This window comes from Sparus aurata, chromosome 1 (assembly GCF_900880675.1).
Source record: "Sparus aurata chromosome 1, fSpaAur1.1, whole genome shotgun sequence".
NCBI lineage: Eukaryota > Metazoa > Chordata > Actinopteri > Spariformes > Sparidae > Sparus > Sparus aurata.
The window spans coordinates 717,260-743,732 of NC_044187.1; the positions used below are offsets into that span (position 1 = coordinate 717,260).

The window sequence follows — 26,473 nt, forward strand, 5'->3', positions numbered from 1 at the left end:
GAATCAGCAGGATTTTAATGTTGAAGGTCATTTCTAACTTCAAGTATTCGAGTAAAGTACAACACACACACGCACACACACACACACACACACACTCTGCAGCCTGTCTCAGAATCACTCCTCACTCCTCTTTGAAGTCAGAGATGATTTATTGATCATGTTGATCGATCAGTCTGACTTCTTCTACTGTTTCCTGACACAGCTGCATCAGTCTGCACTGACAGGAAGCTGCTCCACCCGAGACACCATCAGACTCCGCCCACTCAGTGGCCCCGCCCACTCACCGACTCAATGCTGAGGTTACTGTGGGGTTCAGTTGTGGCTCAGCAGGCGCTGAGGCTCATGGGTAACGTAGTGCTGAGAGGCTTGATGAGGATGTTCAGTGAGATGTTGGACTGTCTCTGTGTGTGTGATGTCATCATGGGTGTGATGTCGCTGCGAGCAGCCTCGCTGAGCTCCCATTGGCTGCAGAGTCAGCTGACCGGAGCTAACGGAGGAAGTAAACAGCTCCATCACTTCAGAGGAGCCATTAGAGCACTCAGACGTCCTGAGGGACCGGCGCCCACTAATGGATCTAACTTCCCAGAATCCTCAGCTGGCTGATGGAAACAGATCTCTGATCAGAGTGAGCAGCACGGCAGCACGACAGGTCGGAGGTCAGAGTGCAGTAACTGAACACTGTCATCAAGTGAAGTACTCTCACTGTACTGTTAGTGAGGAACAGAACAACTGGATCCATTTCCTCTACAGACGGGTCCAGTTCTGCTGCTTCAAACGCTCACAGCACCAACAGAATGATCCCAGCGCTGTCAGAGGTCACTGACGGTCCACAGATGTTACTTTGGTAATGAACAGTCTTAAAGCATCTGATATTAAATGTAGCTAAGTATCAGTAAAAAAACTGATCCGTAACTTTACATGTATGTCTGACACACACCTCCACCCTGGGGAGAACCGGCACCACCCGGACTAAAGTATGTGGACAGCTGCTCCACTCCCTCCATCAGCTGTGACAACAGGCTCCGTCTGTCCTGTCCACATACTTTTGGCCACATGCCACAGAAACACAAACCGATCAGTTTGTTTATTGATCTTTAATGGTCAGTGATGATTAATGATTTGCTGATGTCAGAAGAGCTGATCAGAGTCCAAAGACAGAACCGTGAATGTGAAGGTCCAAACATCCAGCACCAACCGAGAGAATGAGGCGGGGGGGGCAGGAAGTGAGCGACCCCCACCCTCTCCCTCTGGACAGCCCTGTGTTTGGGTTCACAGCACTCCACATTCCCCGAGCATGACGACACACACACACACACACACACACACTCACACACACACACACGCACACACGCACACGAACACACACACACACACTCACACACACACACACACACTCACACTCGCACACACACACACACACACACACACACACACAGGGGCAAACAGTTAGCGTAGCTCTGTTGGCTAACATGCCATCATTCATGCGGGGCCACTGTGTGTGTGTGTGTGTGTGTGTGTGTGTGTGTGTGTGTGTGTGTGTGTGTTGAACAAATGTAAGTCAGAGCAGAACAAACTCTACAAATACACTCAAACATTCCTCAGAGCCTGACAGGCACAGCTGAGGAAACACACACACACACACACACACAGACACACACACACACACACACACAGGGCAGCAGGTGTGTGTCACCTGTCTGCCAGCAGCAGCTGTCTCACAGGATGACCCCCCTCAGCTGGTTGGACATGTCAGCAGAGTCTCTGCTGGTCTGAACAACTACAAGTACAGAGGAGGACGACCAACGAAGAAGAAGGAGAAGACGAAGAAGAAGAAGAAACTGCAGGTGAAGATGAGAACACACTCAGTTACTGTGATGTCATGTGATCAGCTGGTTTCCTGCAGTACGCATCATCAGCAACTGTTTGTGATCCAGAAACAGCAGCAGAAGAAGAAGAAGAAGAATGACATCACTGAGCAGAGAGCAGAGCAGGGTGGAGTTATTGGATTAATAACAACACACACACACACACACACACACAGAGTCATTTCCTGCTGCCCCACCCTTCAGCAGCTCCATCAGACTGATCTCAGGTCAGCAGAAACACATCAACATGTTTATAATCATCCACCGCCCAGAAACATCCTGAAGGACACGAGGAGAACACACACAGATCCAGCCTGTCCGTGTTCTGTCCATGTTCTGTCCGTGTTCTGTCCGTGTTCTGTCCGTGTTCTGTCCGTGTTCTGTCCGTGCTCTGTCCGTGCTCTGTCCGTGTTCTGTCCGTGTTCTGTCCGTGTTCTGTCCGTGTTTTGTCCGTGTCCTGTCCGTGTTTTGTCCGTGTTCTGTCCGTGCTCTGTCCGTGTTCTGTCCGTGTTCTGTCCATGTTCTGTCCGTGTTCCGTCCGTGTTCCGTCCGTGTTCCGTCCGTGTTCCTGACAGCACCAGAACAGCTTCACTTCGGTGAGGCCTGGTGTGTTTGGACCCTCAGGGCCTCCGTAGTTACAGGACATTTAACTCATCACCATGGAGACGATGGAGGTCTGAAGCCCGGCCCTGGCGACACCTCTGTGGTCCAGACATCACCGCGGGACACAGCGAGGCTTCGTACGGTCCGTCTGAACCAGGGTGTGTTTGAATCGTCCACCTGCGATCAGACGGAGCTACAGAACCGTCCACAGAAGAGTCTGAAGAGCAGCGGATCAGAACAAAGATCCAATGACGGCTCAGAGATCATTACTGCTAACGAGGGCCAACCGAGGACATGTTGTTCCTCAGCTGATCGGACTCAGTATTGATGTATCCACCGGTTCTTTACCTCATTAAGGGGCGGTGCCTTTTAGTCTGTTCTCTGAAACAGGACGCACATCCGGATTGCTCCTGAAGAGAACCTCAGAAACACTCAGACCCAGAACATCATCACAGAGCTGGGCCTCGGTATCAGTATTTATTCTGTCGGGATGATTGTGGGACTTTGACCCTCGTGTGATTTCTGATCAATAATCCTGTGAAACGTGGACATGATGACTGAGTGGGTAAAGACGAGCGTTAGAACACGTAGAACAGTCTGTAACGAGCCTCGAAACCAGGAAGTGACATCACTGCTGTGGTATCATCGACCAGAGATCGATTCAGAACATTGATACGGTTTCAAACCAACAGAACCATAAACATTGTTTATACTGAAACAGCTGACGTTCTAAAGAGAACACGGTGATGTCTCAGGGTTTCTGTCACACAACACAGGAACCCTTCAGGGTTATATCAGAACCGAGGCCCGGGGAGATCGGATCACGATGACACACACACACACACACAAGAACACTGTCAGCAGAACACGTGTGAAACGTTTCTCCAGCGTTCCGTCTGCATGATCAGTTTCTGCTACAGCGTCCTCAGACGTTCTCTCCATATTGATTATTTCAAGAGTGTTCCCAGAAGATCTTCAGAGATCCTGTCAGAGTCACATTATCACTGATGTGTTCTCCTTAAAGGAACCGTCACAGAACAGCAGAGGAGACCAAATCACACACTGGAAACATTCCTGTAGGGTCAGGAGAACGTCATCATGTGGTCCAAAGTAAGGTTCTTGTACTGTTCCCCAACACTAACTACATGACTGTCATACAGGGTCCACGAGGCCCGACATGTGGGCCCAGCTCACTGAACTGAGTCTGAAAAGATGATCCGGGTGGAATTTTGTAGATTTGGAGGTTCTATGACAAAACAATGGAACGTATTCATGATGTTCTCATGTGTTCTCATGTGGTTACAGATAAGGTTCCCCGATGGGAACACATCAGAAATGTTGTCCCCTGTTTGTAAACGTTCTCTCATGGCGTTCATGTTTCAGGAGGGTGGTGCAGCAAAGGAACCTCGGGGAACATTAGCAGAATGTTGGTGTGAGGAACATTCACAAGAACTTACTTAGAACATATAACTGGTGTCAGGAACCTTTCTGCGGCGGCGTCCCTGCTGGTACTCATGGAACCACAAGAGAACGTTCTGTAGTGGCTTTCAGAAACAGTCCTTGAACGTGCAACCATGAAGGAACTGGAAGGAACATTAACTTAAGAAAAACACTGGCAGAACATTCCAGGAACCAAACATTGGGGTCCAGCAGTTTTCCACATGTGCTGTCTGGAACCCTTTGTTTATGTTCTCCAGTGATGTGACGTGTAAGAGTAACTTCTACGACGTTCTCTATGGAGTTATGATTAACCTCACAGGAACCTTTAGTTAACCATGAGAGAACGCTCTGTAGAGAACGTCCTCAGAGAGCTGTACGTATGAGAACCTCACAGGAACCTTTAGTTAACCATGAGAGAACGCTCTGTAGAGAACGTCCTCAGAGAGCTGTACGTATGAGAACCTCACAGGAACCTTTAGTTAACCATGAGAGAACGCTCTATAGAGAACGTCCTCAGAGAGCTGTACGTATGAGAACCTCACAGGAACCTTTAGTTAACCATGAGAGAACGCTCTGTAGAGAACGTCCTCAGAGAGCTGTACGTATGAGAACCTCGCAGGAACCTTTAGTTAACCATGAGAGAACGCTCTGTAGAGAACGTCCTCAGAGAGCTGTACGTATGAGAACCTCACAGGAACCTTTAGTTAACCATGAGAGAACGCTCTGTAGAGAACGTCCTCAGAGAGCTGTACGTATGAGAACCTCGCAGGAACCTTTAGTTAACCATGAGAGAACGCTCTGTAGAGAACGTCCTCAGAGAGCTGTACGTATGAGAACCTCACAGGAACCTTTAGTTAACCATGAGAGAACGCTCTGTAGAGAACGTCCTCAGAGAGCTGTACGTATGAGAACCTCACAGGAACCTTTAGTTAACCATGAGAGAACGCTCTGTAGAGAACGTCCTCAGAGAGCTGTACGTATGAGAACCTCACAGGAACCTTTAGTTAACCATGAGAGAATGCTCTGTAGAGAACATCCTCAGAGAGCTGTACGTATGAGAACCTCGCAGGAACCTTTAGTTAACCATGAGAGAACGCTCTGTAGAGAACGTCCTCAGAGAGCTGTACGTATGAGAACCTCGCAGGAACCTTTAGTTAACCATGAGAGAACGCTCTGTAGAGAACGTCCTCAGAGAGCTGTACGTATGAGAACCTCGCAGGAACCTTTAGTTAACCATGAGAGAACGCTCTGTAGAGAACGTCCTCAGAGAGCTGTACGTATGAGAACCTCACAGGAACCTTTAGTTAACCATGAGAGAACGCTCTGTAGAGAACGTCCTCAGAGAGCTGTACGTATGAGAACCTCACAGGAACCTTTAGTTAACCATGAGAGAACGCTCTGTAGAGAACGTCCTCAGAGAGCTGTACGTATGAGAACCTCACAGGAACCTTTAGTTAACCATGAGAGAATGCTCTGTAGAGAACATCCTCAGAGAGCTGTACGTATGAGAACCTCGCAGGAACCTTTAGTTAACCATGAGAGAACGCTCTGTAGAGAACGTCCTCAGAGAGCTGTACGTATGAGAACCTCGCAGGAACCTTTAGTTAACCATGAGAGAACGCTCTGTGAGAACGTCCTCAGAGAGCTGTACGTATGAGAACCTCAGAGGAACCTTCAGAGAACATTACAACACTGATCGCAGAACCATCCTGAACTCACTTTAGAACGCTGACAACTGGAACCTGCCAATCACACACCCAGCATCGGCGCTGATCCAGTTTCACACAGGTTCCTCCAGAACTTCCTGTTTGTTCAGGAAACAATACGCAGAACCAACAGAACCCAGTAAAGATGTTCTCTGACAGTATTCATATTTATTCTCAAACCGTGAAGGAACGTCGTCCAGAGGAACGAGAACCTGAACGTGTTCATGAAACATTCTCTGGGCTGAAACTAATTATTATAATCAGTGACGTTTCTTCAGTTTAGTAAACAGATTTATTTCTTCTATAAATGTTAATAAATGACCTTTAAAGGTTCTAGAAACGAGCCGAGCGCCTCAGATCATCATTAATGTCCCACAGTTTAATCCTGAAGCTCTTCATGTGTTAACAACAGTTAGCGGTTGCTAACGAGTGTCTGAATGAGACTACAGAGGTTGTCGGGGACATTAAACGTCCTCACAGCGAACACGGAGACTCATCTACTCACTAGTCCGTCTTTACAGCCACTTTAGTTACACACTGTTCTAACTCTGACTTTACAACTTGTACATTGATCAGTTTATAGAAAACCTGGATAGTAATTGTGCAGTAAGACTCTTAGTGGTGGAGACGTTTCAGTCATGTGACCGTGATGTCGTCTGTTTGTAGCCTAGCATTAGCTTCTTACTGCTACACAGTTAATTTAGCTTCACACATCACAGAGTGGAGTTCATCTGTGGAGATTATCTGGATCAACAGAACCTGGACGGGTCAGAACCAGAGAGATGCTAACTGCAGCTAGCTACAGGAACACTCCACATGTGCACTAGAACTGTCCTGAGAAGATGTTTTGTTTGGATCAGAACCACACTGAGGCCAGTGACTTCATCCTGGTGCTGCAGCTTCATCTGGGTGGAGGTTCTGGAGGTATCAGGTGCTGCCGGGCCCTCCTGGGCTGTGTGCGGCCCAACATGACAACAGAACGGTTCTGGTAGTTACTCAGGAACCTGACAGAACCTGACGGAACCTGTTTGTGTTTGCTTGCGTCAAGTATCATGGTGAAGACGTCTCGGACCGGACCGGACCGGACCGTCTGTCTGTCTGTCTGTCTCCATTTTCTGTGTTTCAGGTCGAACCGGGCTGACACGTCCCGCTCATTCTCCCGCTAACTGTGTGTTTATTGTCCACACACACACACACACACACACACACACACACACACACACACACACACACACACACACACACTCTCCGGGCCACGCCTGTTTTCGCTCCATGGCGCACCGTTATTATCCTCCATCCTGCTGCCGCCTCTAATGGCTGCTGGGCGGCGGGACGAGCAGCGGACATGCGGGCTGAGGCGCACCGCGACACGGATACAGAGAGCGGAGCGGCCCGGGAGAGCGGACCGGGCCTCCGGCAGGACTTTGTGCCTCTGATCGGACCGAGCCGACGAAGCGAAGCTTGCGGAGGATCGGAGGCTTCAGAGAGCCGCTCCAATCACAGACCCGCAACAGAGCCGAGGACACAAGGAGGCGAACAAGAAGAAGGAGGCGAAGAAGGAGAAGAAGAAGAAACAAAAGGAGAAGCTCACCTGCTCAGAAGATCACGAACTTCAGCCGAGACGATGATCCGCAGACTGGCATCCGACACCAGGAGACCCGGAGACACGAAGAGACCCGAAGAGACGGAGCCGCTGCTGCTGCTGCTGCTGCAGGGAATGACGGGAAAGAATCCGCACTGCCCCCCCCCCACTCCCTCCCTCCTCCTCCTCCCTCCCTCCCTCCTCCTCCTCCTCCTCCTCCCTCCCTCCCTCCCTCCTCTCTCCTCCTCCTCCTCCTCCTCCTTCTCCTCCTCCTCTCCTCCTCTCCTCCTGGTTATCAGCAGCTCACAGAACTGAACCAGAACCAGAACTGCAGTTGTCAACATGAGCAGTTTTATTGTGATGTTCATCTTGTTCAGAAACATCTGAGACCCAGTTGGCTCCATGTTGGTTCTGGTGCCGTGTTGATGAGACGATATAGTTCACTGAGTTCACTAAACTATAACAAACTGTCAAACATCATGTGTGAGATTCTGACCCAGTTCAGACCGGATCAGTACTTTATCATCTGCAGACAAAGATTTAATCAATGAGGTCCATGAGGGGAACTATTTGTAATGTGTAGCTAACAAGGCTAACAAGGCTAACTGGGCTAACAAGGCTAACAGGGCTGACAAGGCTAACAGGGCTAGCAAGGCAAACAGGGCTAACAAGGCTAACAGGGCTAACAAGGCTAACAGGGCTAACAAGGCTAACAAGGCCAACAGGGCTAGCAAGGCAAACAGGGCTAACAAGGCTAACAGGGCTAACAGGGCTTACAGGGCTAACAAGGCTAACAGGGCTAACAAGGCTAACAGGGCTAACAGGGCTAACAAGGCCAACAGGGCTAACAAGGCCAACAGGGCTGGCAAGGGTAACAGGGCTAATAAGGCTAACAGGGCTGACAAGGGTAAAAGGGCTGACAAGGCTAACAGGGCTAACAAGGCAAACAGGGCTAACAAGGCTAACAGAGCTAACAGGGCTTACAGGGCTAACAAGGCTAACAGGGCTGACAAGGCTAACAGGGCTAACAAGGCTAACAGGGCTGACAAGGCCAACAGGGCTGGCAAGGGTAACAGGGCTAATAAGGCTAACAGGGCTGACAAGGGTAAAAGGGCTGACAAGGCTAACAGGGCTAACAAGGCAAACAGGGCTAACAAGGCTAACAGAGCTAACAGGGCTTACAGGGCTAACAAGGCTAACAGGGCTGACAAGGCTAACAGGGCTGACAAGGCTAACAGGGCTAACAAGGCTAATAGGGCTGACAAGGCTAACAGGGCTAACAGGGCTGACAAGGCTAACAGGGCTGACAAGGCTAATAGGGCTAACAGGGCTAACAAGGCTAACAAGGCTAACAAGGCTAACAGGGCTTACAAGGCTAACAGGGCTAACAAGGCTAACAGGGCTGACAAGGCTAACAGGGCTAACAAGGCTAACAGGACTGACAAGGCTAGCTTTTGATCAGTGGAGGTTTTACATTTATGAAACTTTCCTCAGATAAGAGGAGTGATGTCATTATCTGTGATGTCATCACAGGATGAAAATCTGGTGGGCGGGGCCAGTAGGGGAAACTCTTCTGCACATGCTCAGTGAGCAGCTGAACCAGGAAGTAAATCTGGAACAGAACGTTTTTGGCATATCGACCAGGGGGAATGATTCTCCCTGAGCAGACGCCATATTTGCTTTCAGTATCTAGTTTCATCTAATGAATCTAGACTCCAACCGAACTCCACCCGACTTGACCCGACTCGACCCGACCCAGATGACCTCAGATCTACTCGGTTTCATCGAACTCAGCCCACCGCAACTCAACTCTGACCATCCAGGGTCAGTCTAACTACACCTGATCCGACTCAACTCGACCTGACTCCACCACACATGACTCCACCCGATTCTGCCTGGCTCGCTCCATGCGCCCCAACTTTTCAACTCCAACAGACTCGACCTGACTACAAACAGAGAGTAGAGAGTCTACCCTCTTCCACCTCACCTGACTGCACCTGACACTCGACTCCACCCGACCCGACTCGATATGACTCCACCTGATTGGACCTGACCTGACTTGACTCGGTCCAACTAGCATGATGTGACTCCACCTGTACACCTGCTGCCCTCCACCCTTCCCCCTTCTTTGGGGGGCTTTATCAGAACTCAGTGTACTTCACTCAGATTGGATGATGATAGGAAGTGATGTCACACAGTGGGCGTGGCTCAGTTTCAGCACAGTCAGAGCTGATTAATAATTCATGAGCTAAATGGACCTGCAGCTGTTACCGGTCAGCTGCTGTCGGAGCAGAACCTCACGACCACGACGACAGCCAATGATCCAGTCATGATTTCATGGAACTGTCTCCATGGCAACAGCTACTGAGGCTCATGGGTAGTGTAGTGTTTATTCCACCGACAAAACAGAGAATAACATGGGAGATCTGTGCCGGTCCGGCCCGGTCCAGCAGACAGTGTGGTGGCTTCCTGAGCGATGCTGCGCTCTGATTGGTGGAAACATGTTGCTGTTGTGTAAAGTAAGCCGTGCCCGGTCAGCACCGAGCCCATTAGAGTCCGCCGGAGCACTTTAATGATGTCTGATGGAAAACACTGAGGCTTAATGAGAGCTGTGATTGGATAAACACACTCAGAGTGCATCAGAGAACACGAGTTACGTACCTGAGTGTTTTCATATCGACCCTTCATCTGAAACATGTTCAAACAAAGTCCAACAGAACCACTGCTCATGTTTCATGACACAGAAAATACCTGCAGTCCCTGAATGTTACTGTGAAGTGATGAACAGCTGTGTTTGTTTCAGACGTTTTAATAAAAACATTCAGTCTAAATTAAGTTAATGAACAAAATCATTTCACATGAATAAACGTGCAGACGCCACTTCAGACGGATCCACGACATGTTGACGGCAGACAGACAGCAGAACACTTCAAGGAGCGTGATGATCTCTGAGCGACTGCTGGAGCCTCTGCAGTCACTTCAGATCTCAGAGCTGCTGTAAAGAGTCTAAAGGAAGTTATTCTGGATCAGTTTGGGATCTCAGGCAGAATCTTCCTTTATCAGAAAACTATTCTGTTAAACTTCTTGAAACACAAAATACCTGCAGTCCCTGAATGTTACTGTGAGATGATGAATGGCCATCGTTTGTTTCAGATGTTTTAATAGAAAGTTCAGTTAGTGCCGTGTGCCACTGACTCAGTATTTGTATTAATATGCCACAGAGCACCTCTATGATGGCTTGTAGATGAATATCACCAGATATCTGACATTCTGTGTGTTTCCACTTGGCTTCATAAGACGGGTTGTAAATGTGGACTAAATGTTTATCTGCACTGCTTGGTAGTGATGTCAGTATCGGGGAGAGAGACGCCTCCTTTGTGTGTTGCTAGTTGAAGAGTGTTACAGCGAGTTCTTGGCCTCTTCCCCTGCCAGATGAATCAGGATGTTCATTTGTCTGATTCCTGAAGTTTCTGCTGGTATGTTTTGGAACAGATATAATAATCTGGGTAACATGTTCATTTGTATTGCTTCCACTCTCGGTCCTGATCCTACAAAGGGCTCTAGATTCCATCTGTCAGGTCAGATTTGATTTAGGAAATTAGGGGCTCATAATTCTCTGATATAGAATAGAATGACTTTATTGATCCCAGACTGGAAATGATTTTGTCACAGCAGCAGCGTGTCTACAAGAGTAAAAGAAAGAAAAAAAAATCACTCTGTACATCACATAACTAGAGAGCAAGATATATACAATGTAAATACACAGTGCAAACTGTACTATAATCAATAATAATCTATACAACTACACAAGAAATAAAGAGTTCCTATGAATGTGCACTAACAGAACCACAGGTAATATCAATGATAAACAGACTTACAGAAGCGTGAATGTTATAAACAGCAGAGAGGTCAGAGATCTCTCTGTCAGGCAGGTGACAGAGTTGATGTGTGAAGTGATGAAAGACTTCCTGCATCTGTTGCAGTATAACAGAGTTAAAACAATATAATCATGTTCAGATGATTAGTAATATTCACAGCAGGTACTTCACTGACTTGATGAGTTGATTCCAGCTCACTTTGAATCCCTCTGTGGTGGAGGAGAGGGATTAAATGTCACCATGTGAGATGTGTTGGTGTTTAGTTTATAAGCTGATAATAAACCGTGTTCCCTCAGAGTTCTGAGCAGTTCTGGAGGGGAAGCAGAGGGACGGCCCAAGTAGATCCAAATATCATCTGTGATCAGGGCGGTTCTGTGTTCTTGTTGAGACACCAGGACCCCCTTTATCTTCTGGTTCTGTCTAGTCCACTGACTCAGCAGCTCTATGAAGATGGTGAATAAGAGCGGGACGAGTTTGTCCACATCCTCTTTCTAACTCACTAATATTTGATAATCCTCCATTAATCAGAATGTTAGCTGTTGGTTTATAAAGCTTGTATTGTCCTAACAGAATCATGGTGGAACTGGAATCTCTCTGGTGTGTTATATAAGAAAGACCAGTCAACAGAGTGGAACGCCTTCTCTGCGTCTAACAGGACCGCCTCGACATTATCTTTGTTTATATGGTTAATTACATGTAAAGTCCTCCTGACATTATTAAACCTGTTTGATCCAACTGTAGAACATCTGGAAGTGTTATTTCTAAGTGTCTGCTCTTCTGTAACTGTTGGGAGATTTAGAGATGCAGGCAGAGATTCAGGTGACTTGTCTCCTTACAGGCCGTCCAGGCTGACAGAATCTTGTAATGTTCCTCAGAACAGCTGTGAAAGAACTCATGTTTCATGTGTTTGGTGATTGGATCTTTAATTTGATGTCGTACCCTCTCTGCTTGTTGTTTTCTTAACTTGTATGTCAGAATGTTGTCTGCTTTACTCCCTACTTCATAGTATGTCTGTTTCAGAAAGGTTAGTTTAGTCAGTCTTACATGACCTTACAGAACCGATATCTTTACTGTACATACAAGAATAATCAAAAATCAATCCTTGAATAAGTTTTATGTGGTGAGGAATAAAAGATGTAAATAATCTCTAGTTGTGTGATTGAACTCCCTCCATACATCACAAATACCATCTCTCTTTTCATCTTTCTCACCTTTTTTCCTACAGTTATTGTGGACACATCCCACTTTGGGTTCAGTCTCAGGTTGAAGTCAGCACCACAGATCACCGTTCCCTGGGCTCTCCTAGTCATCAGGTCAAAGATTTGTCTATAGAACCCGACGTCGCACCAGGAGGTGCACAGATCATATTAAACCTTCCTGCCTTGTCCTTGTGATTTCTGCCACCTTTTCACAGATTACTGTATTCTATATCAGTGTTGCCCCCCTTCTGTGTCCTGTTTTATATGAGGCTGAGTAAACCTGATTGAAGCCCTGACTTTTAAGTTTGGCATGATCAGAATCAGTTAAATGGTCTCTTGCAGAAATATTATATCTACCTCGTCTTTTTTCATTTTGCACAGAACAGTTTTTCCCGATTGTTTACACACAAAAACTGGTACTTGAGACACAATGACCACAACATGTAACTCCTGCACCAACATCCTGAACCAGCTCTGCTAAACTACAAGCACAATTCCTGCTTTACACTCAAACTGCAGCTCTAAACACACTTTATTCAAAACTCTACACACAATTCTCTGCATTTGGCACAATTTTCATGAAGAACATATCTTGTTTTCACAAGGAACACTCTGTCATTCAGAATTCTAAAGTGAATTGTCCTACTGTGCACACTGACTCATCACATGGACAAACACCTGGACACCAACACAACACACTCATTCCACCAGAGCAGCTCAGGTACGTTGTCATGTGGGACAACATAAGTTTCCACTGGGCTGTTCTGGTTGGTAACTGGCAGTAAGCACAAATTACATTTCAAGCCGACCCGCTATAAATTGTTACCGATGCCTGACCCGCACCTGAAGGAAAATTAGACGGATGTAATTTTTATAAATTGAGTGTGAGGCATGCTGTCAGAAAATGTGTGTAAACAGTTGGGTCTCAATGAAGTTCTTTTGGATCAGTTTGGAATCTTTCTTTTTAGGTCAAAGGTTCTTTAAAAACTCACTGAAATATGAAACTGATAATACCTGCAGTCCCTGAATGTTAGTGACAAACGATGAACAACTGTTGTTTGTTTTGGACATTTTAATCAAAGTATTCAGGTAGTACCACTGAAGCAAAAGTGGCACTAACTTAATATTTGTGTTAATAAACCACTGAGTCACTGCTGGAACATCATCAGTCACTTTCCATCTCAGAGCTGCTGTACAAAGTTGTTTCAGAAGGTAGATCCTATTTTTCCACTCATATACACATATTTACAGATAATAACTCACAGAAGACAAATGACAAACTTCAATGATGAATGACACGTCAACAAAATACAACCTGTCTGAACAAAGATCATCTTTATGATTATCTATATGCATGTGTGTGTGCAGCCTGATTTTATTGTATATACAGGCGGATTGTTGTGAGAAAACAATCAGATCACAAAGTTCAGAAAACTGAAATCTGAACGTTCAAAACAGATTTAAAGAGATTTAAAACCACTGATGTGCAGCACATTGACCAAGAAGAGACAAAACAACTGAACCATTTCTGTTAATGTCATTTACAGTGTGTGTGTGTGTGTGTGTGTGTGTGTGTGTGTGTCCTACAGAGTCACTGAGGAACCAGATGACCAGAACCAGAACCCAGGATAAAGTTCTTCAGTGAATGTGGTGTTGAAGGTGTGGAGGTGGATCAGTGAGTCAGAGACTCTGTAGAAGGACAGAGTGCCAGCAGGACAGTCCACATACACTGCTACTCTGTTAGAGACAGAGGAGGAGGAGGAGGAGGAGGAGGAGGAGAAGGAGAAGGAGGTGGTGGAGGAGGAGGAGGAGGTGGAGGAGAAGGAGAGGTCTGTACTTCTCTTATTGTGCCAGACAGAGTAACGACCACCAGCATCAGAGCACCTCAGACTCCAGGACTGATCATTTCCTCCAAACAAACAGTCATCACTGTTTCCTCTCCTGCTGATTCTTCTGTAACTCACTGATATATGAACATCTCCTCTCCACTCGACCTCCCAGTAACAGCGACCAGTCACATCATTTCTACACAGCAGCTGAGGCCAGAAGTCAAACCTCTCTGGATGATCAGGATATGGCTGCGTCTGTGACACCCATGTCACCCTCCTGTTGTTGTCAGACAGTTTGAGCTTTGTGTTTACTGTGTTTGTGTCCACTGTGAGTTCACAGACATCTGATGGAGAGAACAAGACACAATACAGCAGCAGTTTATCATCTAACACAGCTGATGGTTTATTTGTTGTTTTATTAACAGACTGACTGTTAATTAGATCAAAACTTCACAATGACTCATCTTTTTGGATCTTCTTTCAAACTGACAGTTGAATGCAGATACATAAGCTTTAGATTTAAACTTCTTTAACATGTGCTGCCTTGTTTTTATCAATCAAAGTGAACACACACTTACACTTCCTCACACCAGGTTTCAGCCTCTGCTCTCCACCATGTTCCACCCTGGAGGAAGAAACAGAGTCAGAATGATCCTTCAGAAGCTTCCTCATCAATGATCTTCATACAGCTTCACTCAGATCACCATGAAGACAAAACAGCTGCATTTATAAAACACACTTCATACACACACTCACACTTTACATCAAACATTCACAAACAACAACTAAACAATAAAAAGCTGCTTGACTGAATAATCAATGAAAACATTTAAAGTGAAACTCTCCAAAATGCAACCTCTGCTCTTTTTATGAATGAACCAGAGTCAAACTTTATATTAAAAGCAAAGTATGATAATCTTTTTTCATTTCATTTTTATCAGGGAGAAACATACACAATCATTTCAGCCCCATTAAACACACACACAGCAAAACAAAAACATGCACTATATTATATAACATATATTCTCCATGTAATTACTCTGCCTTTCATTTTATAATGTGTACAATAGGAACATTTGAACAGCAGATGTCACACTTCCTCATTCTCCCATCAAGACCTTCTGCCAGCAGTTTCCATCTGTCCCAGCAGATTAATATTCTGGTACTTCAGGCTGTGTAATAGAGGTACTTAAAGCAATTCAGGTCTCTGTGATCTCATGTATCTGATCCATGTTGACCACCATCTCTTAACTTTCTCAGATTGTAGTTTTAAAGTGAACGTCAGTCTCTCCATGATGTAGATTTCATGAACAGTTCCTTGTCAGTCTTCCAGTGTCGGTGTGTTGGGTTGTATCCACTTCCTCGTTACAATCAATAATATCTTCATTAGATATTTGTCTGCTATTGATTGAGTATGTAATGCCATGGTACCAAAATACAATGAGCTGACATCAAATTGTAAAGTAATTTAAATATGTGTTCCAGACAGTCATGAGTGTCGTGCCAGTAAGACAAAAGATTCAGACAATCCCAGAATAAATGATAATGGATGGTTATATCTGAACTCACGTCCTCCAACAGTTTGTTCTGCTGCCTCGATGTCTCTTCTGAGCAGCTGTTATAAAAGATCTCATCATGTTTTTCCATCCAAACTCCCGCCAGCTGTGTGAAGTCGTGGTCTTCCATTGTAATTTACAAATACAGTATGTTCCCATTCATCCTCAGTATGACCAGATCTCCCTCCCTGTCCCGTCTGCATTTAATATGCAGGGTGTTCCAATTCGTATATTTGTATAATCTAGATATTAGTTTCTTTCCACTCCCAGATTTGTAAATTGAAACAAAGACCTTCAGTATATCATTCTCAAGTCCTCTTTCAGAATTGTATCATATCGATGTCTTACTTGAAGGTATCTGAAAACATCCTGCTTCTCTAAACCATCTTCCCTTTAGAGATGGTCAGAACTGTTCACAGACCTGTTATGTATGCAGCAGCAGTAAGCTGTGAGGCCACTTTCCATCCATGTTCTAAATCTACTGTCTGTTCTATTTAGAATAAAATCCATGCCATATGCACACCAACGTAATATGTATTCTGCACCCTTTGAATTGTTTTTCCTAGCTACTCTGTGCCAGGTTGTTAGTGTTGTTTTGATCCAGGGGTTATTCTTATTAGTAAGACTGTCTACAGGTGTGTGTCTGCCTGTACAGGTGGACCCACAGATCCTCCCTCTTCTGTTTGCTTCCACCTGATCTGCAGGTCACAGATACTCAGGGTTCTTATCTGAGCTGCATAGTAGGAATCTTTTACATTTGGCAGTGCCATTCCTCCTCTGTCTTTTGATAGTTGCATTACTTGTTTTTATTTACCCATCCAGATATATTGAGAAGTTAATTTCTGCCACTCCATGAACTGTCGATCACTTATTTCAATTGGCAGCGACAGGAAGAGATACAACAGAAAAAAATAACACTTTAAAACAACCCTGCCGACAAGAACACTCCAAAGTAAAAATAATCGAAGCTGCCATTTATCTTAATTCTTGCTGTTGGATTATTATATACAGCTTTGAAAGCCTCGATAAGAGTATGATGGAAACCAAATGTATCTAACACCTGATACAGATCGAACAATCGAGCGCCTTCTCTGCATCCAGTCCCATTAACATAGCTCGTGTCCGGACTTCCAGTTATGGCGTCTACCTAAGCAGCAGCAGGATTTAGAGCTCCAACCTACTGGGCTCATATTTGCTTTCCATTTGGCCATAGAGTCACTCAATCGTCCACACTTGCCCCAGTGCTGATTTTATTACAACTTCTCTACAAAAATGCCAAACGCACATAAAAAAAAAGAAAGTTCATGAGCTGACCCTGAAACTGAATGATCTGGAAAACAGACACTGTCGATCCAGTCTGAGACTGATAGGCCTGCCTGAGGGAACCGAGGGGGAAGACACAGGGTCATTCCTTCAAACCTGGCTGTCAGAAGTTTTGGGTACGGATGCACTACCAAGTCCAATCATTATAGAGTCGGCCCACAGATTACCGGGCCGGCAGGTTCCAAACGCCCTCCCGCACGATCATCATGAAGTTTCTCAACTATCAAGACAAGGTGAAGGTGATGAAGGCGGCGCGCTAAAGAGGAAAAGTGATGAACGGCAAAGACACATTATGTTCTTCCCGGACCTGTCCACAGACGTACAGAAACAACGGAGACAATATGATGGGGTGAAGCAACAGCTCCGGGAATCAAACATCGGCTTTGGACTCATTTTTCCGGCTAGGATGAGGATTTTCCACCAGAGCAGCCGAAACCTTTTTCACACAGCAGCGGAGGTGAATGATTTCATCCAACAGGTCCGACAACAAAGTTCTGGTTAGCCATCCTGAGTGTCTGTAACCTGCTGCACTGAACAAACTGTTACTCACTGCATTACCTGCCTATCGTGTTTATCCTAAAGACTGACCATTCAGAACTGGCATTTCAATTTGCTTTCATTTTCCTATGTGCTTAAAACTATATATGTGAGAAAAAAACACGGTGTATGCTATAGGCATATTTCACTTCAGTTATAAGTAGAGATGTCCTGATCAGGTTATTTTCACCCCGATCCCGATCTGAGTCTTTTAATATTCAGTATCTGCTGATACCGGGTCCTGATCCGATACTGAGCCCGAACTCAGATTGTCCTGGTTAATACAGCTGCATTAAGAAACAAAGTACCTGCATCAATGTTCCTTAGTAGGTTTTTTTATTTTGTTGAAACAAAGTCTATACTTTCATACAGCTCTTTCTTATTCAACTTATGCTGTTCCAACATTGTCCTCCACCTTCCTGGTGTTAGCAGGTGAGTGTGTGACGCTGCACTGTGACAGCACGGTGTACCACGGAGATGAGCTAGTTTTCCAGAGTGATTGATTTAATTACCCTCTCTGTCCTTTTTTCAGCCATGTCGCTGTCTGGAGGATATTTCTCTTTCCTTATGAAAGTATCCACGACTGTTTGTTGCTTCGGTGTCTTTGCCTGTATTGCTTGAGTGAATGTGTTGAATTCTTTGAGTGTTTGTTTTTTTATGTGCCGTAACAAATGCAGTTCCGTGAAAGGGTCGTACTGCAGATGTTACATGTCACCGTTGGACTGCTTTCGCTTTCTAATTTGAGTTATTTTCACCCTGCAGACATTTTATCCACATTTTACCAGAGTAATGGTACGCATGCGTCTGTGCTCTGACGCAAATTTTTTTTTTTTTTAAATTGGGCCTAGGTCCACTTTCAAAATTCCGATAAGTGGAACAATGCCCAGATCGGATCGGGACATCCCTAGTTATAAGGTGACCACTATGATGCCTCCAGGGTGGATTATAGGTCTGCATCAACAGTAAGTCGATTCCTCTGCTCCTTCTTAAGGATCAGGGACTATAACCAAGTCATTTTTCAGGGAGGGGGGATAACTGTGTAGATTAGTCACAGGTGGAGAGTTGGGGAGTGGGATTTTGTTTATAGGTATTTAATGTTCTTAAGGGTGTTCAGTTCTTCAAGTTGTAAGGTGCTTGCTTTTGTAGATAAGGCTAAATGTTATAAACAGGGCTCTACCCTAGAAATGGTGTTATTTAGTAGATGAGTAGGAGTTTTGACCTGGAGCTTGTCTCATGGAATGTTAGAGGCCTGAGGAAATTTGTCAAACTAAAACAAGTAATGACCAGACTAAAACAGTACCACTCAAAAATCATCTTTTCACAAGAAACTCACTTACTCCCAGGTGTGACAGCTCGATTAAGGAAAAGATGGCCGGGCAAAATAATAACTTGTTCCTTTTCATCACCACCAGAGGTGTAGCCGTGCTTGTGCATAAATCCATCCCACTACGCATACAAAAAACTGTGTCAGATCCTAAAGGCAGATTCATCATTATTCAGGGTTCGGTACTGCAACAAGATCTGATTCTGGTTAATCTATATGGACCCAATTATGATGACCCAAACTTTTATAGTCTGTGCTTATCAATCTCTTCATTACACGGAGACATAATAATAGGTGGCGACTTCAACTGCGCCCTCGATCCGGAACTCGACCGTTCTTCAGGCTCAGATATTGAAGCTTAATTGGTGAAGTTTCAGGAGCAGGACCACACCTCAACAGCGCCTACTTCCGTATTTCTATAAATAACCACCTGACCCTCTCCTCTGCTTCGCTCTCGTATTCTGCGCTCTCGCACCCAGAAACGAGATCACGCGACATCGCCTCGCCCGAGCACATCCAAACTTTTGTACGAGCAACATCAGGCTCTACTCACCTCATCATGGACTTCGTATCACTATCCCCATGGGACGATCTTTCAGACGAGATCAGGATCACCATTCATCTGAAGCCGACAACTTTCCCGTCACCTCTGTACCCGAGACCCTGATTCCAGTGGCCCTACAGCCGGCTAGGGCGCGAGCGAGTCCGAAGAGCACCAACTTCGTCTCATCCATGGTTCGCATCCCGCCTGGTTCATCTCTCCTCAACATCCAAGATCATCATAGTTCGTCCGACGACTCTCCCGTGTCTCCCAGCCCACCTCCTTCCGCAGCAAAGAGAGGACGAGGAAATTCCGGAACAGAAAGTCACCGTCGCTGCAGTTCGCCACAGTTCGCCGACTCCTTCACCTCCAAGAAGCAAAGCTTCCCGCCATCGTTCCGCCAACACCGGCCGAACAACTCGCCGGTCTCAACGTCTCCACGCTCCGGTGAGTTCCCCCGACCGGCTTTCATCTTCTACAGTCACCGATTGGACAGTAGCCACTCCCCAGAAAACTTTAAACGACAAATGAATTCTGTTTCACCGAATGGACTATAAAGCCAAACTTTCTCCACACGCGTGGTGTGCTTCTTCCGTCAACACCAGCTCTCTTCCGGGTGACGTCATCACGCGCACGCAACACACCGCGACGTCGACGCTCCTGTTAAAAGGGACAGTACAATTAAATACTACAGCCCAAAGACAGCAGAAAGCTCATAGACAACAGAAAGTGCAGCAGCAAATGTGGAGACAGTGATCCTCAGCCAGATCAAATGACTCTAGAGTTTCTGCTACCACCTCTCGTCATCACTCCACTCCAAAGGGAGTGCCCAGATGGATTTCAGGACCCTCCAATCCCCATCAGGATTTTCATCATCGACACCAGCAACCTACAACATGGTGCCCACTGCCATCCAGTTCCAGCCACCACAACAGCCAATCTTTGAAAAAAAAATAAAATAAAAATAATAATAAACTCATGGCTGCTCGTTCCGTTAACACCAGATCGCTTCCAGGTGACGTCATCACGCACAGCCCTACAGGCAGTGACGTCTACACTCTTGTTAAAGGGACAGTACAATCAAATAACACAGCCCAAAGAAAACAAAGAGCAGCAGCAAAAGCAGAGACAGAGATCCTCTGCCAGATCAAACAACTCCAGAGTTTCCGCTACCACTTCTCGCATCACTACACTCCAGAGGGAGCGCCCAGATGGATTCCAGGACCCTCCAACTTCTATCAGGATTATCATCATCAGCTACAGCAACCTACAACCTCAGGGGCAAACGCCACAGTGCCCACCGCCATCCAGTTACAGCCATCACCGCAGCTAAACTTTGCGGGGGCTCCTGGCACAGGGATGCCAGTGCCCCCTACTGCCCACTGCTAACAACCACAGCAGCCTGTTTCAGCGGAGGCTCCTGGCACCGGGATGCCAGCGCCCTCTGCTTCCTGTGTCCAGCAACCACAGCAGCTCGCTTCAACCGGGGCTCCGGTCTGTATATAAAAATTACTGTCAATTCTTGCACTACATCATGTGTATATACGTCGATTTGATTCTATTTTCTTCCCCTTTTTAATTATAGTGTCTATTCTATTGTCTATTTTGCTATTGCGCTGTTCTCGTAATATTCTGCTGCGACAAACAAATTTCCCCGTCCGTGGGACATTAAAGGATTCTGATTCTGATTCTGATCCTGGCACCGAGATGCCAGCACCCTCTGCTTCCTGTTTCGAGCAACCACAGCAGATTGCTTCAAATAGGGCTCCTGGCACCGAGATGCCAGCGCCCTCTGCTTCCTGTGTCCAGCAACCACAGCAGCTCGCTTCAACCGGGGCTCCTGGCACCGAGATGCCAGCGCCCTCTGCTTCCTGTTTCCAGCAACCACAGCAGCTCGCTTCAACCGCTCCGGTCTGTATATTAAAAAATTACCGTCCATTCTTGCACTACATCATGTAAATACGTATACACATCGATTCGATTCCATTTTCTTTCTCTTTTTAATTATAGAGTCTATTCTATTATCTATTTTGTTATTGCTCTGTTCTCGTAATATTCTGCCGCTGCGACAAACAAATTTCCCCGTCTGCGGGACATTAAAGGATTCTGATTCTGATTCTGATCCCTGCACCGAGATGCCAGAGCCCTCTGCTTTCTGTTTCCAGCAACCACAGCAGCTCGCTTCAACCGGGGCTCCTGGCACCGAGATGCCAGCGCCCCCTGCTTCCCGTTTCAAGCAACCACAGCAGCTTGATCAACCGGGCCTCCCGGCACCGAGATGCCAGCGCCCCCTGCTTCCCGTTTCAAGCAACCACAGCAGCTTGATCAACCGGGGCTCCCGGCACCGAGATGCCAGCACCCCCTGCTTTCCGTTTCAAGCAACCACAGCAGCTCGCTTCAACTGGGGCTCCTGGCACCGAGATGCCAGCAACCCCTGCTTCCTGTTTCAAGCAACCACAGCTCCTCGCTTCAACCGGGGCTCCTGGCAACGAGATGCCAGCGCCCTCTGGCGCCTATTTCCAGCAACCACAGCAGATTGCTTCAACCAGGGCTCCTGGCACCGGGATGCCAGCGCCCTCTGCTTCCTGTTTCCATCAACAGCAGCACCTCGCTTCAACCAAGTCTCCTGGCACCAAGATGCCAGTGCCCTCTGCCGTCCAATTCCAGCAACCACAGCACCTCGCTTCAACCGGGGCTCCTGGCACCGGGTGCCAGCACCCTATGCCGGGATGCAGGGAGCTTCCATCTCCCAGCTCCATCCATCCCAGCAGCTCATTTCGGCTGGGGTCGTCAGCACCGGGATGCCGGCACCCGTTCTTCCCCCTCAGCAGGCAACCACTAATTTCACTTTATACACAGCTACCCACACTGAGCCGCACAAAAACCAAACGAGAGCTTCAGCCTTCTCTTGCCTGTCGTCAGCAGCTCCACCAGCACCCATACCTCCAGAACAGATGTCATCTTCCCGTAATCAAAGGCGTATATAAGAAAGGCAGGCCCGTCATGCACTAAGGAGGTCGTTCGATTTGCAACGGCTTCAACAGTACCGGATGCACCGTGTCCCAGTGCCGCTTCCTCCACGTTTACTCCTTCTTTAGCGGGGGCCACGCCCACCCCGAATGCCCGTACAACCTACCTCGCCAAAGCTAGTTTCTCATAAAGGACTTGAAGAAGGTTTTTCACCCAGGACTTCCACACAATCATCTATCTCTTTCGAAATCAAAATCTTCAGTCGACCATAACCGAGCCAGATTCAGTTGACCGCACGCTTGCCAAGGAAGTTAAGGAAGGTCCAGGAACAGACTAGTGCTTTCAAAGTCCTTCCCATTCACCCCGACTTCTGCTGTTTCTTCAGCATCCACTGCCGTGGTACATATTACTTTGCTGTTAGGCTCACCTCAGCCTAAACTCTTCGACACCCCACCTGAAGCCCTCAGCTGGATCCAGTCTAACAATTTCCCCCCACCTCATCGCCACCCGCTTCCGGCCTGGTTACCCTGACTTCAGTCTTCTCCGACCTCGTGGTCCCATCGTCGCAGAGAAAACAGAGGGCCCCTCTACATCCCTCGAGTTTCTCGGAATCATTGACACAAACAAGTTTTAGACTTCATTCCCGGTCGGAAAGCTCAACTGAACCTTCTTCTGCGCCCCGCGCCGCACCAAACGTCAACTTCTGTCCCTTCTGGGCCACATCAACTTCACCTTACGCATCATTCCCCAAGGGCGAGCCTTTATCTTCAACCTACCATCCATTGCTTCTTCCGTCCCATCACTCTTGACCTCCATCTCCCTGGATAGCTCGAGCCTTGCCGAAATCCTACCGTGACTCAACCTTCTCACCAATTGGAACGGAAACACTTTCTTTTACGACGACCAACCGACTCACCCGCACGACATCTATCTGCACATTGATGCTGCTCCTTAGGCCGGTTTTGGGGGGTTTCTACAATGGAAGATGTTTTGCAGCAGAATTGCCCCCGAAGCTCGCTAATGAATGCCAGAAGTTCAGAAGCTTGGCACCTCACGCAGATACCTTCCCTACGCCGGTCAGGCGTCGACATTCAACTCGTAAATCCTGTGCTTATACCCCTGATAAGCGACCACAGCCTATCACCCTCGACCCTCTCTTCCTACTGGACAGCTTGGAAAGCTTTCATTACTTTCACGACCAATACAACACAACCTTTCCGTCATTCGATCTCATCACCACGACTTCTTTCGATACTTACGCCCATTCATCATGACAAATCACCCATCACCAAGCTTACCTTAGCGGTATCAGCTTCTTTCCAAGACAATAACCGGCTGTTCGTTGACAGTTCGTTAAGCCCTCGCCGTCTTCCTCTTAATGCCGACTTGCTGTTAATCTGCCTCCACACAATCCGTTCCGGGTACGGCACTCCTCAAGTCGCCCAAACCCTGGAAGCCATGTTTTTGCTTGCCTTTTTGGTTTCCTCAGATACTCCGAATTCACCTCCTCAACCATTCACTTCGACTCAAGCCGTCATGCTTGCATTTCTGACTTGTCTCGCTTTTCATACGACACTATGGTGTTCCACTTAAAGCAAACCAAAACCAATCAGTTTGGTCCGTCTACACCCGTCTTCTTCAACAAGGTCTAATCACCACTGAATCCCTTCGAAACCCGCGCAAATTTCTCGCAATCCCGTAAATCTCACAACAATGACAGATCCTCTCTTCATCTCCGAATCCGGCCCAGTGGCTACTCGATTCTGGTTCCACCATCACTTTCGCCATGTGCTCTCATTGTAGGGTATTTTGCCCGACAACTACTCCGGGCACTCCTTCAGAATCGGAGCTGCCACTTCAGCCTCCCGTAATGGCTTCCCAGAACACTTCATTTGTCTCATGGGCCGCTGGTCCTCCCAAACGTACCACCGCTACATCCGTTCAAAGATCTCAGATCTGCTCCATCTCTTCTCAAGTAATTGGAGGTTTTTGGGGGTCCGTCGCTGCCCGGGAGCGGCGGCGGATTCTCTACAAGAATCCCCACAACGCACTCGAAGAACTCAAAAGAACCAAGATCTTCGACACTTCGTTTTCCTTTGTCACTAATAAATCCTTAAACGCATATCGTTGACGGTGTGGTCCTTGCTAGTGAATTGAAGCTTAATTGGTGAAGTTTCAGGAGCAGGACCACACCTCAACAGCATCTACTTCCGTATTTCTATAAATAACCACCTGACCCTCTCCTCTGCTTCGATCTCGTATTCTGCGCCCCTCCCCCCACCCCATTCATCTCTCCCTGTTTCTTCTTTCTCTCCTCTCCTTCGTAGATCCATGAGGGGGTCCGTCGCTGCCCGGGAGCGGCGGCGGATTCTCTACAAGAATCCCCACAACGCACTCGAAGAACTCAAAAGAACCAAGATCTTCGACACTTCGTTTTCCTTTGTCACTAATAAATCCTTAAACGCATATCGTTGACGGTGTGGTCCTTGCTAGTGAATTTCTCACCCAAGAAGCAGGAAGATTATACATCAATTTATGTTCCAACTTAACTTAAAAGATATTTGGAGAAATAGAAACCAAACAAAGAAAGAATATTCATGTCACTCTGATAGCCACAATACCTACAGCCGTGTAGAACATTATCTCATTTCCATTACAATTGTTTCCAAAGTTAAAGAATGTTTGTATTAGAGCATCCTGATTTCAGACCATGCTTTAATCTTGCTCAAGTACTCTGCTTTCTGCTGACCTTAGAGGTCAGACTATCTGGTGTCTAAAACCACTTTGGTTACAAAACACTAAGTTTTTGGAATTTGTCCGTTCAAATATCGATGACTACTTTGGTCTTAACCCCACTGAAACGTCTACAGCAGTAAGATGGGAGGCCTTTAAAGCCTTCATTCAAGGTCAAATGATATGATATACTAAAAATAAATAAATAAATCAAATAAGCATTTTTTACAGATGTTAGAGCTTGAAAATTACATAAAGGAGCTTGAATTAGAAATGAATACAAACAATAGCAGGGAGGCACAAAGAAACTTGCGATTTTGAAAGCAAAATATAATGCGCTATCCACTAATAAAGCCTCTGCAGGACTAATCAGACTGAAGCAGACTTATTATGATCAGGGAGAGAAGGCAGGGAAACTTTGGGCATGGCAAATAAAAACACAGCAAAACGAGAGAACGATAAATGAGATCATAAATACAAATGGAGATAAGATAACAACCCTTGCAAAAATTAACAATCTCTTTGAGTCATATTACTCACACTTATACTCATCTGAAACCCTTATAACCACTGAGTCTTTCCATCATTTTTTGACCATATTAAAATTCCTTCACTTAGTGAAGAAGCTAAAGCTGAGCTGTCCCTGGGCCCTGGGTCCTGATGAACTTCCATTAGATCTATACAAAATGTTTAAAGATAAATTAATATCTCCCCTATTTGATATGTTGGTGGATAGCTTTCAAACAGGTGAACTTCCTACATCCCTGCGTAATGCTCTCATAATTGTATTATTAAAACCTGGGAAACCGACCACAAAATGTGAGTCATATCAACCAATTTCACTAATGAATTCTGATGCTAAAATATTAGCACTTAGGCAATTGCCATTATGAGCAATCAAATTATTACGGGTATAAATATAAATAATATGGAGAGTAAGACTGGACTATTTGCGGATGACATTAATGTGTTTTTATCTGATTTGGATCAGTCATTACACTTTCTGCTTGACATTACAAAGACGTTTGGCTCTCTATCGGGCTATAAAATCAACAAATCAAAATCTGCTATCCTTTTCCTTAAACACTCTGACAGAGCAGATCCACCTATTCAAACACTGTTTAAAGTGGTCTTGGACAGCTTCACTTACCTAGGCATAAAAATCAACCCTAACATTAGTATCTGCAAATTATGATCCAGTAATCGAAACAGTAACGGATTCAATTAATAGATGGTCATTGTTTCCAATCTCCATGACAGGCTGTATAAATATTCTTGATGAATAAGATGAATGTTCTCCCGAAATTCCTTTAGCTTTTCCAATCGATTCCTCTATGTCCTCCTACTCAATTTTTTGTGAAAATGAAAAGCATGCTAAATTCATATG

The 26,473-nt window shown here is 46.1% G+C and overlaps 2 protein-coding genes across 2 annotated transcripts in view; both read right to left on the reverse strand.

Annotated features, from left to right (window-relative positions):
- LOC115582883 (spectrin beta chain, non-erythrocytic 1-like) overlaps positions 1 to 7,334 on the reverse strand; it is a 37,110-nt gene extending 29,776 nt beyond the window's left edge. Inside the window, exon 1 of the mRNA XM_030419111.1 lies at positions 7,206 to 7,334. The gene's annotated coding sequence lies outside the window, so the exon portion shown is untranslated. The remainder of the gene's footprint in view (positions 1 to 7,205) is intronic.
- LOC115585411 (NACHT, LRR and PYD domains-containing protein 12-like) overlaps positions 6,925 to 26,473 on the reverse strand; it is a 36,257-nt gene continuing 16,708 nt past the window's right edge. The window contains exons 12-15 of the mRNA XM_030423755.1: positions 14,681 to 14,727; positions 14,158 to 14,446; positions 7,206 to 7,322; positions 6,925 to 7,105 (exon numbers count right to left, since the gene is read on the reverse strand). Of these exons, the coding sequence (XP_030279615.1) occupies positions 6,925 to 7,105; positions 7,206 to 7,322; positions 14,158 to 14,446; positions 14,681 to 14,727 (634 nt within the window). The remainder of the gene's footprint in view (positions 7,106 to 7,205; positions 7,323 to 14,157; positions 14,447 to 14,680; positions 14,728 to 26,473) is intronic.